Source organism: Mustela lutreola, chromosome 13, assembly GCF_030435805.1.
Source record: "Mustela lutreola isolate mMusLut2 chromosome 13, mMusLut2.pri, whole genome shotgun sequence".
In the NCBI taxonomy this organism is placed as follows: domain Eukaryota; kingdom Metazoa; phylum Chordata; class Mammalia; order Carnivora; family Mustelidae; genus Mustela; species Mustela lutreola.
The window spans coordinates 57,085,810-57,098,403 of record NC_081302.1 but is presented as its reverse complement, the minus strand read 5'-3'; the positions used below and the strand labels follow the sequence as shown (position 1 = coordinate 57,098,403).

The following is a 12,594-nucleotide window of genomic DNA, read 5'->3' as shown; positions in this document are numbered from 1 at the left end:
GTGTCGCAGAGCTTGTGGGTATTGGAACGGGAAAGCCGGCTACAGAGACAGAGCCGACAGTAAGCTCGCAGCTCGGGGTGACCTTGAACCGGTCGCAGGCTCGGTGAGCTCGGAGCGCGGCCGGAGGTCAGGCAGACGGGAGTAACTGGGCGCGGTTCTCTGAGCGCACACTGAGGAGTGCGGCCCTGGGCTCTCCGCTCCTCCAGGGCCGGAGACCAGGAGGCCGCCATTTGTATTCCTGTCCTCCGGAACTCTGGAACTCTACGGAAAGCGCTCAGGGAACAAAAGCTCCTGAAAGCAAACCCAAGCAGATTACTCACCCCGGCCCCGGTAAAGGCGGTGCAATTCCGCCTGGGGCAAAGACACTTGAGAATCACTACAACAAGCCCCTCCCCCAGAAGATCAACAAGAAATCCAGCCGAGACCAAGTTCACCTACCAAAGAGTGCGGTTTCAATACCAAGGAGAGCAGCAGAATTCTAGAGGAGGAGAAAGCAAAGCACGGAACTCATGGCTTTTTCCCTGTGATTTTTTTTTTAGTCTTGCAGTTAATTTAATTTTTTTCTTTTTGATTTTTTGTTTTTTTTTTTCTCGCCTTCGGGTAAATTTTTTTAAACTGTTACCTTTTTCTTTTTTAACGATTTTTTACTAGTTTATCTAATATATATATTTTTTCTTTTTTTATATTTTTCTTAGGTGTTTTCTTTTCTTTTAAATTCTTTTCTTTTTTTTTCTTTTTTCTTTTTTTTTTCTTTTTTTTTTTTCTTTCTTCCTTTTTGAACCTCTTTTTATCCCCTTTTCCCCTCACGATTTGGGATCTCTTCTAATTTGGTTAAAGCATATTTTCCTGGGGTTGTTGCCACCCTTTTAGTATTTTACTTGCCCCTTCATATACTCTTCTCAGGACAAAATGACAAGACAGAAAAATTCAACTCAAAAAAAAGAACAAGAGGCAGTACCGAAGGCTAGGGACCTAATCAATACAGACATTGGTAATATGTCAGATCTAGACTTCAGAATGACAATTCTCAAGGTTCTAGCCGGGCTCGAAAAAGGCATGGAAGATATTAGAGAAACCCTCTCGAGAGATATAAAAGCCCTTTCTGGAGAAATAAAAGAACTAAAATCTAACCAAGTTGAAATCAAAAAAGCTATTAATGAGGTGCAATCAAAAATGGAGGCTCTCACTGCTAGGATAAATGAGGCAGAAGAAAGAATTAGTGATATAGAAGACCAAATGACAGAGAATAAAGAAGCTGAGCAAAAGAGGGACAAACAGCTACTGGACCACGAGGGGAGAATTCGAGAGATAAGTGACACCATAAGACGAAACAACATTAGAATAATTGGGATTCCAGAAGAAGAAGAAAGAGAGAGGGGAGCAGAAGGTATACTAGAGAGAATTATTGGGGAGAATTTCCCCAATATGGCAAAGGGAACGAGCATCAAAATTCAGGAGGTTCAGAGAACGCCCCTCAAAATCAATAAGAATAGGCCCACACCCCGTCACCTAATAGTAAAATTTACAAGTCTCAGTGACAAAGAGAAAATCCTGAAAGCAGCCCGGGAAAAGAAGTCTGTAACATACAATGGTAAAAATATTAGATTGGCAGCTGACTTATCCACAGAGACCTGGCAGGCCAGAAAGAGCTGGCATGATATTTTCAGAGCACTAAATGAGAAAAACATGCAGCCAAGAATACTATATCCAGCTAGGCTATCATTGAAAATAGAAGGAGAGATTAAAAGCTTCCAGGACAAACAACAACTGAAAGAATTTGCAAACACCAAACCAGCTCTACAGGAAATCTTGAAAGGGGTCCTCTAAGCAAAGAGACAGCCTACAAGTGGTAGATCAGAAAGGAACAGAGACCATATACAGTAACAGTCACCTTACAGGCAAAACAATGGCACTAAATTCATATCTCTCAATAGTTACCTTGAATGTTAATGGGCTAAATGCCCCTGTCAAAAGACACAGGGTATCAGAATGGATAAAAAAACAAAATCCATCTATATGTTGCCTCCAAGAAACTCATTTTAAGCCCGAAGACACCTCCAGATTTAAAGTGAGGGGGTGGAAAAGAATTTACCATGCTAATGGACATCAGAAGAAAGCAGGAGTGGCAATCCTTATATCAGATCAATTAGATTTTAAGCCAAAGACTATAATAAGAGATGAGGAAGGACACTATATCATACTCAAAGGGTCTGTCCAACAAGAAGATTTAACAATTTTAAATATCTATGCCCCCAACATGGGAGCAGCCAACTATATAAACCAATTAATAACAAAATCAAAGAAACACATCAACAATCATACAATAATAGTAGGGGACTTTAACACTCCCCTCACTGAAATGGACAGATCATCCAAGCAAAAGATCAGCAAGGAAATAAAGGCCTTAAACGACACACTGGACCAGATGGACATCACAGATATATTCAGAACATTTCATCCCAAAGCAACAGAATATACATTCTTCTCTAGTGCACATGGAACATTCTCCAGAATAGATCACATCCTCGGTCCTAAATCAGGACTCAACCGGTATCAAAAGATTGGGATCATTCCCTGCATATTTTCAGACCACAATGCTCTAAAGCTAGAACTCAACCACAAAAAGAAGTTTGAAAAGAACCAAAATACATGGAGACTAAACAGCATCCTTCTAAAGAATGAATGGGTCAACCGGGAAATTAAAGAAGAATTGAAAAAAATCATGGAAACAAATGATAATGAAAATACAACGGTTCAAAATCTGTGGGACACAACAAAGGCAGTCCTGAGAGGAAAATATATAGCGGTACAAGCCTTTCTCAAGAAACAAGAAAGGTCTCAGGTACACAATCTAACCCTACACCTAAAGGAGCTGGAGAAAGAACAAGAAAAAAACCCTAAGCCTAGCAGGAGAAGAGAAATCATAAAGATCAGAGCAGAAATCAATGAAATAGAAACCAAAAAAACAATAGAACAAATCAACGAAAGTAGGAGCTGGTTCTTTGAAAGAATTAATAAAATTGATAAACCCCTGGCCCGACTTATCAAAAAGAAAAGAGAAAGGGCCCAAATAAATAAAATCATGAATGAAAGAGGAGAGATCACAACTAACACCAAAGAAATACAAAGTATTATAAGAACATACTATGAGCAACTCTACAGCAATAAATTTGACAATCTGGAAGAAATGGATGCATTCCTAGAAACATATAAACTACCACAACTGAACCAGGAAGAAATAGAAAACCTGAACAGACCCATAACCAGTAAGGAGATTGAAACAGTCATTAAAAATCTCCAAACAGGGGCGCCTGGGTGGCTCAGTGGGTTAAAGCCTCTGCCTTCAGCTCAGGTCATGGTCCCAGGGTCCTGGGATCGAGCCCCACATCGGGCTCTCTGCTCTGCAGGGAGCCTGCTTCCTCCTCTCTCTCTCTGCCTGCCGCTCTGCCTACTTGTGATCTCTGTCTGTCAAATAAATAAATAAAATCTTTAAAAAAAAAAAAAAAAAAAAAAAAAAAAAAAAAAAAAAAAAAAAAAAAAATCTCCAAACAAACAAAAGCCCAGGGCCAGAGGGCTTCCCGGGGGAATTCTACCAAACATTTAAAGAAGAACTAATTCCTATTCTCCTAAAACTGTTCCAAAAAATAGAAATGGAAGGAAAACTTCCAAACTCATTTTATGAGGCCAGCATCACCTTGATCCCAAAACCAGACAAGGATCCCACCAAAAAAGAGAGCTATAGACCAATATCCTTGATGAACACAGATGCAAAAATACTCAACAAAATACTAGCCAATAGGATTCAACAGTACATTAAAAAGATTATTCACCACGACCAAGTGGGATTTATTCCGGGGCTGCAAGGTTGGTTCAACATCCGCAAATCAGTCAATGTGATACAACACATCAATAAAAGTAAGAACAAGAACCATATGATACTCTCAATAGATGCTGAAAAAGCATTTGACAAAGTACAACATCCCTTCCTGATCAAAACTCTTCAAAGTGTAGGGATAGAGGGCACATACCTCAATATCATCAAAGCCATCTATGAAAAACCCACCGCAAATATCATTCTCAATGGAGAAAAACTGAAAGCTTTTCCGCTAAGGTCAGGAACACGGCAGGGATGTCCATTATCACCACTGCTATTCAACATAGTACTAGAGGTCCTAGCCTCAGCAATCAGACAACAAAAGGAAATTAAAGGCATCCAAATCGGCAAAGAAGAAGTCAAATTATCACTCTTCGCAGATGATATGATACTATATGGGGAAAACCCAAAAGACTCCACTCCAAAACTGCTAGAACTTATACAGGAATTCAGTAAAGTGTCAGGATATAAAATCAATGCACAGAAATCAGTTGCATTTCTCTACACCAACAGCAAGACAGAAGAAAGGGAAATTAAGGAGTCAATCCCATTTACAATTGCACCCAAAACCATAAGATACCTAGGAATAAACCTAACCAAAGAGGCACAGAATCTATACTCAGAAAACTATAAAGTACTCATGAAAGAAATTGAGGAGGACACAAAGAAATGGAAAAATGTTCCATGCTCCTGGATTGGAAGAATAAATATTGTGAAAATGTCTAAGCTACCTAAAGCAATCTACACATTTAATGCAATTCCTATCAAAGTACCATCCATCTTTTTCAAAGAAATGGAACAAATAATTCTAAAATTTATATGGAACCAGAAAAGACCTCGAATAGCTAAAGGGATATTGAAAAAGAAAGCCAACGTTGGTGGCATCACAATCCCGGACTTCAAGCTCTATTACAAAGCTGTCATCATCAAGACAGCACAAAAACAGACACATAGATCAATGGAACAGAATAGAGAGCCCAGAAATAGACTCTCAACTCTATGGTCAACTAATCTTCGACAAAGCAGGAAAGAATGTCCAATGGAAAAAAGACAGCCTCTTCAATAAATGGTGCTGGGAAAATTGGACAGCCACATGCAGAAAAATGAAATTGGACCATTTCCTTACACCACACACAAAAATAGACTCAAAATGGATGAAGGACCTCAATGTGCGAAAGGAATCCATCAAAATCCTTGAGGAGAACACAGGCAGCAACCTCTTCGACCTCAGCCGCAGCAACATCTTCCTAGGAACAACGCAAAAGGCAAGGGAAGCAAGGGAAAAAATGAACTATTGGGATTTCATCAAGATCAAAAGCTTTTGCACAGCAAAGGAAACAGTTAACAAAATCAAAAGACAACTGACAGAATGGGAGAAGATATTTGCAAACGACATATCAGATAAAGGACTAGTGTCCAGAATCTATAAAGAGCTTAGCAAACTCAACACCCAAAGAACAAATAATCCAATCAAGAAATGGGCAGAGGACATGAACAGACATTTCTGCAAAGAAGACATCCAGATGGCCAACAGACACATGAAAAAGTGCTCCATATCACTCGGCATCAGGGAAATACAAATCAAAACCACAATGCGATATCACCTCACACCAGTCAGAATGGCTAAAATCAACAAGTCAGGAAATGACAGATGCTGGCGAGGATGCGGAGAAAGGGGCACCCTCCTACACTGTTGGTGGGAATGCAAGCTGGTGCAACCTCTCTGGAAAACAGCATGGAGGTTCCTCAAAATGTTGAAAATAGAACTGCCCTATGACCCAGCAATTGCACTATTGGGTATTTACCCTAAAGATACAAACGTAGTGATCCAAAGGGGCACGTGTACTCGAATGTTTATAGCAGCAATGTCCACAATAGCCAAACTATGGAAAGAACCTAGATGTCCATCAACAGATGAATGGATCACGAAGATGTGGTATATATACACAATGGAATACTATGCAGCCATCAAAAGAAATGAAATCTTGCCATTTGCAACAACATGGATGGAACTAGAGCGTATCATGCTTAGCGAAATAAGTCAGGCGGAGAAAGACAACTATCATATGAATTCCCTGATATGAGGAAGTGGTGTTGCAACATGGGGGCTCAAGTGGGTACGAGAAGAATAAATGAAAGAAGATGGGATTGGGAGGGAAACAAACCATAAGTGACTCTTAATCTCACAAAACAAACTGAGGGTTGCTGGGGGGAGGGGGTTTGGGAGAAGGGGGTGGTATTATGGACATTGGGGAGGGTATGTGCTTTGGTGAGTGCTGTGAAGTGTGTAAACCTGGTGATTCACAGACCTGTACCACTGGGGATAAAAATACATGTTTATAAAAAATAAAAAATTATATTAAAAAAAAAAAAAAGTTAAACAAACAAAAAAAAAAAGAATACACTACCAACGCCTGATCAACCCCTATTTCCCATGGACTACTGAAAAATCTTCCTTGCTCATCAGACCTGTCTCAAAACTCTTTTCACCATAATCCATTCTTCACAGCGCATCATTAAATCAAAAGAAATGGTAAATCTGACCAAATCATTCTATTTAAAAAACTTTACTTATTGGAGCCCCACATCAAGCTCCGCACTCAGCAGGGAATCTGATGGACATTCTCTCCCCTTATGTCCCTCCCCCGCCGACTGCTCACTCTAACTAAATAAATCTTTAAAATAAATAAATAAATACAATAAAATACTTCACTAGTTGTTTACTTTTCCTGAATTAGCATGACATGTGATACCCCTTGTGAAATGATGCCTACAGTCTTTCCTGTCTTTTTTCCCAACTGGATGCTATTAATGTCTGTGTTTTGATCATAACAAGTTACAAGTTCTCTCAAAATACATGTCTACAACTGTCCCTATACATATTGTTCTCTCTGTATAAATCACCCTTATCAATCCCCTCAAGCCCACTATAAATCTGAGCTCTTTAAGCTCAAATATCACATCCATCTAGACGCCTTCCCTGAGCATCACAGAAGAGCTAGGTGTCTCCTGCTCCATGCCCTTAAGACATCACACTGTAGAAGGGCAATGCCTACCTTTCACAAGTGTTCATTTCTGGTATAAGCAAAGGGTCTAACATACAGTAGAACTTCAAAAGGGCTGGCTAAATAAACTTCATAGCAATATCCTATTTATGTCAATAGACTTACTCTGACTTTGGGAGCAGCAGCTCGAAATTTCACATAAAATAATGTGAAGGCATTGTCTGCACTAGGTATGGATGCAGGATCCTAAAGAGACATGGGGAAGGGGAAGGAAGGAAGATAATTAGCAAACAAATAATTATTCAGAAAATATGACATCAAACATTCCAAACAGCTACTGCTTGGCCTATATACCAACCAAAAGCTTAGAGAGAAAAATCTCAAGAAGAAATTACATATTAGTATTATTGCTACAAATGAGAAATACTTATGTGGAGCTGTCATCTCCTTCCTCTTCATCATTAAAATCTACCCGAGTTACATGATTTTTGGTAGTAAACAGACTTATTCAGACTCATGCTCAGTCACTTACTGACAGTAGAATATTGGTCAAATTACTGGACCTCTCTGAGATTCAGGGCATCCATTAAATGGTGATAATATATACTCATAAAGGGCAACTGGGTGGCTCAGGTGGTTAAGAGTCTGCTTTCACCTCAGGTCATAATCCCAGGGTCCTGGAATCAAGCCCCGCATCAGGCTCCCACCTCAGTGGGGAGCCTGCTTCTACCTCTCCCACTCCCTCTGCTGTGCTCTGTCAAATAAATAAATAAAATCTTTAAGTATGTGTGTGTGTGTGTGTGTATTCATAAAGGTTTTATGCAGCTCAACAGTAAAGTACTAGCTACTAGTACACAGTAGGTACTAGTACTGATTAGGTATTAATTTCCTAAACTTTTTAAAAATTTTACAAAATAGAAAAATTATATAGTCTGGCCTTCATATCAGCTAAGAGCAATGTGAACTATAAACTGCAACCCCAAAATCAGTAGCTTTGAACTGAGAGTTCAAGATTCCATGTTCTTTAGAAAGTGAGCTTAAAAAATAGAACACATAATCTTTATTTTTATTTTCTTATGAAAGAAATGTATTTAATGATCATCTTGGCCAGCTCTACTCTTAATTCTTTTTTTTTTTTTTTAATTTTATTTATTTGACAGAGAGAGAGATCACAAGTAGGCAGAGAGGCAGGCATATGGGGAAGGGGGAGCAGGCTCCCTGCTGAGCAGAGAGCCTGATGTAGGGCTTGATCCCAGGACCCTGAGATCATGATCTGAGCCGAAGGCAGTGGTTTAACCCACCAAGCCACCCACACGCCCCTCTACTCTTAATTTTCTAACATACCACTCCCCTCAATTTCCACCTAGCTTGCTCCTTTCATCTGTAATTGACTAATTTGTTTGTTTCCTTCTTCACTGATTACTTCTCCTGAATGTTAAGCACCATGAACACAGGGACCTTGCTGGCTCCTCTCGCTACTGTATGGTTCCCAGTACAATGCCAAGCCTTGAGAAGTCACTCAATAAAAATATATTTGCTAAACACAGAAAATTAGCTATCATACATAAAGAAAAAAATTCAAAGTCTCCATGGTATGTAATCCCACCTCTAAGACAGAACCACTTTTTATCATTTTGGTGTATTTCCTTCCAATATTTTTATGAATTAGATAAGAAAATGTTTTAAGTGACAAATAGTTTAAATCTTATTATTTATCATACAGTACTATTAAATATTCTTTGAAAATAAGATTCTGATGGACAGATATAATACAGCCCTTTTTTCTATTATAAATAAAACTGAGAGATATTATTATTTTACAAAAGGTAAAAAAATGTTTTTAGAGTACTGAGTACTAATCTCACACTTAGATTATGAAAGATAAATGAATTAAAAAAGAAAAAGAAGAGAAAAAACACTTCACCAGTTAACTCACCCTTTTTAATAACTGATTTGTGAGGTTTTGTAGTATGTTCACAGTGTATGTCTTCATAAGGTGCAAAGCTTTAGAAAGACATTGCTTAAACTTCAGCAAATATACAGGATAATCTTTAAAATTTGGCTGTAAGAGAAAGGGAAAGATTTACAAAGAGGAAACAAAAACAGATAAAGTAAACAATGAAAACAAACCCGTCCTTTATATGGTCTTATACAGATTGTAAGCTCAGGAAAGACAAGTACACACTGCCCCTTCCTTCATACCCACCCAACCAAAGTTCACTTTAAGCCATATGGCTTTTATAAAAGACCTAAAATAGTACCTGTTTTCACTAACCAAAAGAAATCCACAGAGGATTTTCACTTTTCTGAAATGTTAACTGCTTCTTCACTTTATGCCACTTTGGCTTACAAAAAGTTTCATAGGAACATTCTACTTTCATATAGTGGGGGAACCTAAACAGCTATAAATCCTTGGGGCACAGAAAGAGGCTGATTAAATGAAAGGGCCTGTTCCTTTATTTCCTCCCAAGTAACATTTTTTGTTTGTCAAAGAATTACCTAAAACAATAGGAAGTCAACAGCCTGAAAATCACTCATCCTTTTAGGTGGGATAGAATAGTGTCAGCTAGGATCTCTTTCTACTCCAGGGATTGCCTCAGCAACTGAAGTACTTTTTTATTTTTTACATCACTACTGACAATGTCTAAGAATTTACTACAGTCTTTCTTCAAGTATACTACAGATATATTTTTCCCTTCAGAAGAAATAATTACTTTATAGCATAAGAAATGATATAATAGGGATATTAAGATTTCTTAAAAACATACAGAAACCCCATGACTTACATGTGATGAGATATATGTTATACAATCATCTAACTTGGCCAGCATAGGTATAAATCCTTCACTATTAACAGACAACGTAGGAGAATTCAATTTCTTTAAGGAAAGAAAAAAAACTTAATTCACAAAAAATATACAGGCAAAAGTTGAAAATTATGTATTAGAATTAGCCTATTTCTCATTAGGCTATAACACAGTTATACTAGTATCTTTACATTTTAAGAATCACCAAAATATCCTCAAATATAGCCCATGTGAATTAATAATGAAAGGACAAAAAAAATACTGATTTAATTCAGTTTATTCCTAATTAGCTTTAAGAGGGCTCTTCATAAATTAACAAGTATTTATATTACCCCACTGTACAACATTATACTAAAATAACACATCAACTACCTAGATTTCCCATTTTCTAGTACTTCATAATATATACAAATTTTGTACTTTCAAACACTGGTGATTTTCTCAAGGTTAAAGGATTAACTAGCAGTCATACCATATTTAGCAGTCATATTACAAAAGTAAAACATATATAAGTAGAATATAAGTAAACACATATAAAAATATATGCAAGTAATAATAATGTAAGTACAAATATAATAATGTAAGTACAAATATATATAACATAAATGTTATATACTTATATATATGTTATATACTTAATATATAAAATTACACATTAGAATATATAAAACTACATACATCTTTAATATAATTATACAAAAATATAAATAATTTATATTAAAATATTTTTAAAAAGTCAATTATTTCTTATCTTGATAGCTTGGCAATGAACAAATTCCTTATATTCCACTGTTTACTAGCTCCTAGCTTTTATCTTTGTAGTAAATCACAATAATTATGATTAATTTAATAATTTTACTAACTTATATATAGTAAGTATGATTAATTTATGAGCCAGAAAGACATAGGAATATAATTTACACAGCAGTTTTAACTGAGACTATTATTTTGGGATACAAGTATGCATTATAAGGATTATACTTCAAACTAAACATGAGATTAATTTAAAAAATATTTCAATTACTAATAATAGCACAACCACAGCAAGATTTAAAATTTAATATTCCTTCTTACAATCTTCACAGCTTACCAATAAGACATTATAAGTGCTAACTGACAAAAAGAATTTAATAATAATAATAAAATTTAAGAACTACTACTTAAATCATATTTGAAAAAATCTGAACTGGTGATATTTCCATCAGGTACAAATAGAAATACCTATCAGCAAGCAAACTATCAAGTTCAAATATCACTCAGTCTAATATAGAAATCTAAAAATTATATTTAGAAAGGGAAATATAAAATAAGGTCATTAACTTTACAAAAAGCAAAAAACCATGCTTACTGTGTTAATAGTTTCCAATTCATTAAAATAGGAAAGCTTTTGTTGAATGTTTTCAGCCAGATCAACAAGTTCCGACTTGCATTTTTTAAAAGAGAAAAAAATCAGTGTTAAGAACATAAGAATCAACACTCCAGTCTCAAAATTACATTGAACAGATTTATACCAGATAGATACGTTTATGTTTGACATAAGATTTCAGACTAATGCTCAAAGATTGCTGCAATTATGGACTAATAAGCAATGATTAATACAGCAACTTACATGTGATCTTTCATAAAACATTAAATGCCTTTTAAAAAAACACACAGCAGACATAGAAAAAACACAGATAAAATAGCTTCAATGTTCTATTTTTTTTTTTTTAAGATTCTATTTATTTATTTGACAGAGAGAGATCACAAGTAGACAGAGGCAGGCAGAGAGACCGGGGGGAAGCAGGCAGAGAGCCCGATGCAGGGCCTGATTCCAGGACCCTGGGATCATGACCTGAGCCAAAGGCAGAGGCTTAACCCACTGAGACACCCAAGTGCCCTAAATGTTCTATCTTTAAGTCATAAATATAAATGCAATCCAGATCAGTTCATCTTTTCATAAACCCCACCATTACTACAATCACTGCGCTTGTTTGAAAAATGTCATTAGTAAGAGTACACACAGCAAACTAATGTACCCTCTTCACTCTGAAATTGTGCTGATATAACAACTCAAAAACATAGGAAAGCTTGCTTTGCCCCGTTCCCTCATGTAAACTTATTTAAAATACAAAACAGTCTGACAATATAACAATTTGCATGCTTATTTAGCACAAGGCCTCATACAGCACAGTTCAATATATAGAGAAATTAAAGAAATTATAATTAAATTCTATTCATCTACTTAAAAATAAAATATTAAATATAACCACTAATCCTCTCCCATACTCCAAGTTACCTGTTCTTTTAGGAGCTGTTCACAGGCTTCATGGAGAGTTCCTGTCTTATTGGACACAAAGAGATACTGTTTCTGCAATGATTCCAGATGCTGAAGAGCACTGTTTACATCATTCAATATAGCATCACACTGCTCCTGAAACCCAGACAAGTAATCCCTCATCTGTCTAGAAAACAGAACCAAAAGGGGATTGGCAATAATATTTTCCCCCAATAAGCAGAGTCAATAAATAACAAAGTTTCATTTTTCCCCAAATGCTTGAATTTCAGGAAAGAAGTCTGACCATTCACTAAAGCTAATTATATGCAAAAACTATGTTAACACCTTTTTCAATAATTTAGAGGGAAATCACTGCAACTATAAGCAACAAAAGGAATCAGCCCTGAAGTCACAAGCTGGCTTTTCACATATAAGGTAACAAATCAACAGCTCAACTTTCAAAAACTAGGACACTAGGGCCATCCTAAGCTATGGAGCAGGTCAATCCCTCAAGTCATTCATGCCAAAAATCCCAGGATGGTGTGATGCCATGGAAAGAATTTTGGACTTGGAATTCGAAGACATGAGTACAAGTCCCAGCTCTGCCCAAGTCTCTATGACATTAGGCAAGTTAGGCCTCAGTTTGCACAT

The 12,594-nt window shown here is 36.6% G+C and overlaps 1 protein-coding gene across 2 annotated transcripts in view; it reads right to left on the bottom strand.

Annotated features, from left to right (window-relative positions):
* The window catches only part of COG3 (component of oligomeric golgi complex 3), a 79,943-nt gene that overhangs the window by 52,712 nt on the left and 14,637 nt on the right, over positions 1–12,594 (bottom strand). For both annotated transcript variants that reach the window (XM_059143810.1, XM_059143809.1), the window contains 5 exons: positions 11,965–12,130; positions 11,035–11,109; positions 9,666–9,758; positions 8,816–8,941; positions 7,045–7,125 (listed from right to left, as the gene is read on the bottom strand). In XM_059143810.1, coding sequence (XP_058999793.1) covers positions 7,045–7,125; positions 8,816–8,941; positions 9,666–9,758; positions 11,035–11,109; positions 11,965–12,130 — 541 coding nt within the window. The remainder of the gene's footprint in view (positions 1–7,044; positions 7,126–8,815; positions 8,942–9,665; positions 9,759–11,034; positions 11,110–11,964; positions 12,131–12,594) is intronic.